Here is a 3638-nt window from a genome sequence, read left to right as displayed (position 1 = left end):
GCCGGCTCCTCCGGCCGGCGCTCACGGCCTGCTTTCTCGCCCCGCAGGCCAGCGCGCCCTCGGACTCGGAGGGGGAGAGCAGGAAGGACGGGCCGGGGACGGAGCAGGGCTCTCCCGTGCCGCCCGTCTCGCTCCTGCCGAGCCACCCCGCAGAGCAGGGTGAGGAGGACGCCCGGGCCTCGGCCCCGCGCCGGCACCTTGTTTCCCCCGGCTCCTTCCCGCCGGCCCCGTTGCTTCTGCCCGGGTCTGGGCCCAAGCTCCCGAGAGGGGGGCGGGTTTGTGCAGGACGCGGCCCCAGGCCGGGGAGCGGCTCCGCTCGGCCCCCGCCGGCCCTGCTGCCGGGCGCGGCGGGCCTGGTGCGGAGCGGCTGCTGCGGCGCGGCACGTGCTTCAAACCAGCGAGGGGCACGGGGCGCCCGGTCCTTTCCGCCACGCCCGCTGCGGCCGGCTCTGCCGTGCCGCACCCCGCAAGCTCCCCGCGGGATGACTGCGGCGGGGAGCTGCAGGAGGGTGCCACGGTCTCCCTCTTTCCTCGCAGCCCTGTTCGCTGCGCTGCCGTCAGGTATTTCCAGTGTGTCCGGATGGAGCAGCTGGATTAACGGGGCAGGGAAACAGGAATGGGCAGAGGAGAGACAAGGGCCGGGCAGGGAGAGGCCTGCAGAGCAGCAGGCTCTGCCCCCACTCTGGGAGCCTTCCACCCAGACCCGCTCCCGTGGGGCAGGCGCGGCAGGGACCTGCCCCTCTGACCACCCGCAACACCCTCCACCCCCCGGCACACCCCGGCACCCGACTGCCGGGCCGGCGCAGCGCGTCTCCGGGGACAGGCTGGCCCTGCCGGTGTCCCGCACACCGAATACAATGAAGGCCATTCACCTTCTCCTGGGAGCTAGCCGAGTAACTGCCCGGCCCCGGGACTCCCGGGGGGCGGGGGGGGCTGCGGGCACGAGCACGACCCTGTGCCTGCAAGGACAGAAAGTGCACGACCTGGGAAAGCTCCGGGCGGACGCCCCCTCCACCATCGCCCTGCCCGCTTCCTTCCCAGGATACCGAGTGAAGGGGGTTTTCTACGGCTGGAGCCCAGCCCACGGCCACCTGCTGCAGAGCCCACCGTCCTGCCCCAGCTACGTGCCCGTCGACAGCATCAACAACTCAGGTAGGGCGCGGAGGTGCCGGCGGCACGCCTCACCGGGGCTCGCAGCTCGGGCCGCCCGCAGCCGTCCCCTTCGCGCACGGCAGCCGGGGCGGGCCCGCAGACCGGCGGCCCGCAGCTCCCCGCGGGGTGGCTGGGGGGGCAGGTTGCCAAGGCACCTTGCTATCGAGCGCGGCCCACCCCTCCCTTCCCTGCTGCGGCTGCTCGGCGGCTGCCTTGCCGGGGTGAAGCTGCCCGTGCACGGGACGCCCCTCCCCGACCCTGCTGTGCCCCGCAGACTGCTGGCTGCACATCCGGCTGTACTACTGCGACGTGCTGGTGACCGAGTTCACCACGCACACGGCCGAGGGCTGCCGCATCACCTACCGCCCCGTGCCCCCCGACAACGAGCGCCTCTACGGCCCGTCCTGCATGGAGCAGATCCCGTTCCCGCCGCCGCGCCTGCTCAGCGCCCACAGCGGGGTGGCCAGCGCCCTGGACGTCCTGGAGCGACTCCTGCCTCACCTGGACCGCGGCGTCCTCCTGTGGGTGGCCCCCGAGGGTGTCTTCATGAAGCGCCAGTGCCAGGGCCGGGTGTACTGGAACGGGCCCCTGGCGCCGCACCGCGACCGGCCCAACAAGCTGGAGAGAGAGAAGACCTACAAACTCCTGGACACCCAGCAGTTCCTGCAGCGTAAGTGCCCAGCCCAGCCCGGCGGCACGGGCTCTGCACCTCCCTGCTCTCCTGGGCTCCCGGGGTGGGGTCAGGAGGGTGCTGTGCCCTGCTGGGTTACGTGGGGGTTCCCCAACCCACTCGGCCGTGCTGCCTGCCTTGTCCCGCTGCTCCCCCAGCTCCCCGGCCCACGCTGCGGGGGCCGGGAGGCCCCACAACAGCCACGTCACGCATCGCTGCTCTGTGACTCGGGCGGGCACAGCCGGCACCTGCGCTCCTGCCCAGCGCTGCCCCGCTCCGCCGGGACAGCCCCGGGTCACCGCGGCAAATGCCTGTGGTTGCAGAACTGCGTGGGTACCTGAGCCGGGGGGAGCCCGTGCCCCAGTACCAGATCCACCTCTGCTTCGGGGAGGAGTTCCCCGCCAGCCCCGGGCAGAACTTCCAGAAGCTCATCATGGCCCACGTGAGTACCCGGGGCGGCATCCGGGGGGGACACGGGCTGCCCGGTCTCTTGCCCCCATGGGGCAGAGCGGGGCCGAGCTCCTGTTGCCGCAAGTCGCCCGCCCTCCCTCCATCCCCACTCCCCTGCTGGGACGTCGGAGCAGCAAGGAGCAAGCTCCGGGGCGGTGGCCCCCGGGGTGCTTGTGTGCCCAGGAGCAGGCAAGCCTCCCCGCCTCCTGCCCAGGGTGACCTGCCCGCTCCGGCTTTGCAGATCGAGCCGGTGTTCGCTCGCGAGCTCTTCCACTGTGCCCAGCGGATGGGGCCGCAGTTGCTCCAGGACTCCGTGCCGCCGAGTGCCGCTGATGGGTCCAGCCACATCATCCAGATCCTGAAGCAGTTGTGCCAGCCCTGAGCTGCGAGAGGGAGAGAGAGCGAAAGAGCATGAGCTGGGATCAGGACGGGGCCTGGACCCCCCCTTCCCCCCCGGAGCTCCCACAGGTAGCATGGGAGAGGCGATTCCCACCAGCTTGCATCCCCCACCCGTGTCAGTCGCAGCCCTCGTCACGGAGCCCCACGTTGAGCGCCGCCCTGGCGCGGCCCCGTGCCCCGCTGCTCCAGCCTGCCGGCCGGGGGCTTGAGACAGGTCCAGCGCCGTGCAGACGCATGCTCTGCACGCAAGGACTGGTGTGCCGGGAGCCGAGCCCAGACTGGGGACAAGGGGTCGGGATGGGACTCTCTCTATTTATTCAGAACATTTGGTCCGGTCTGGATCAGGACAGCTGCGGTGCCCCCGCTCCGGCTGCTGCCGCGGGGAGCCACGCGTCACCCAGGGACCCTGCGTTTTTAGGTGGATACTTGAATAAAACATGCTGTTTCCAGAGCCTGGTCGCTGTCCCTGCGTGAACAGCTGCGCAGCCCCTGGAAAGCAGTCTGGCAGGCTTCGCCACAGCCCAGCTGGACGTTTCCCAGCCAGAAAGTTTCTTCTTCCCAGGTTGGGGTGGGGGGCGGGGGGGCAGAGTCTTTGCTCTTTCAAGCTTTGAGCAAATCGCTAAGGGAAGTTTAAAAAAAAGCAAAGAGCCAGCGAGCACTGCGGGAGTCCAAAAGCCCGCCCCGGTCCCCCGGCGGGAAGCCCAGGGAGAAGGGCGGAGAGGTCCCGGCCCCGACGCGGGGCGGGGGCACTCCTGCGACCCCGCGGACCCCTCCAGGGCACTGCCTGTCCCCTGCTCCCCAGCCCCGGGGCTCCGGCTCCGCAGCTGTGCGCTGAGCAGGGGACAGGATGTGAGCTGGGAGGGCAGGGCTGGCCGCCAGGAAACACTGACCCTCGGGAGCACGCGGCCATGAGAGCCCGGCCCGGGGAGGCGCGGGGGGCAGGCTGCTGACGCGGGCAGGGTGAGCG

At 71.1% G+C, this 3638-nt stretch overlaps 1 protein-coding gene across 1 annotated transcript in view; it reads left to right on the top strand.

The window, feature by feature from the left end:
• Positions 1-3122, top strand: part of LOC109313285 (interferon regulatory factor 4-like) — a 4948-nt gene extending 1826 nt beyond the window's left edge. The window contains exons 2-6 of the mRNA XM_019539778.1: positions 48-159; positions 1042-1152; positions 1427-1822; positions 2146-2264; positions 2514-3122. Coding sequence (XP_019395323.1) covers positions 48-159; positions 1042-1152; positions 1427-1822; positions 2146-2264; positions 2514-2654 — 879 coding nt within the window. The 3' untranslated portion in view covers positions 2655-3122. The remainder of the gene's footprint in view (positions 1-47; positions 160-1041; positions 1153-1426; positions 1823-2145; positions 2265-2513) is intronic.
• Positions 3123-3638: the final 516 nt, after the last annotated feature.

The sequence above is a fragment of the Crocodylus porosus genome, unplaced genomic scaffold (genome assembly GCF_001723895.1).
Source record: "Crocodylus porosus isolate Cpor-Errol unplaced genomic scaffold, CroPor_comp1, whole genome shotgun sequence".
NCBI classification, from domain to species: Eukaryota; Metazoa; Chordata; order Crocodylia; family Crocodylidae; genus Crocodylus; species Crocodylus porosus.
Note: the sequence above shows the minus strand (reverse complement) of the source record. Positions and strands in the feature narration are given on the sequence as shown.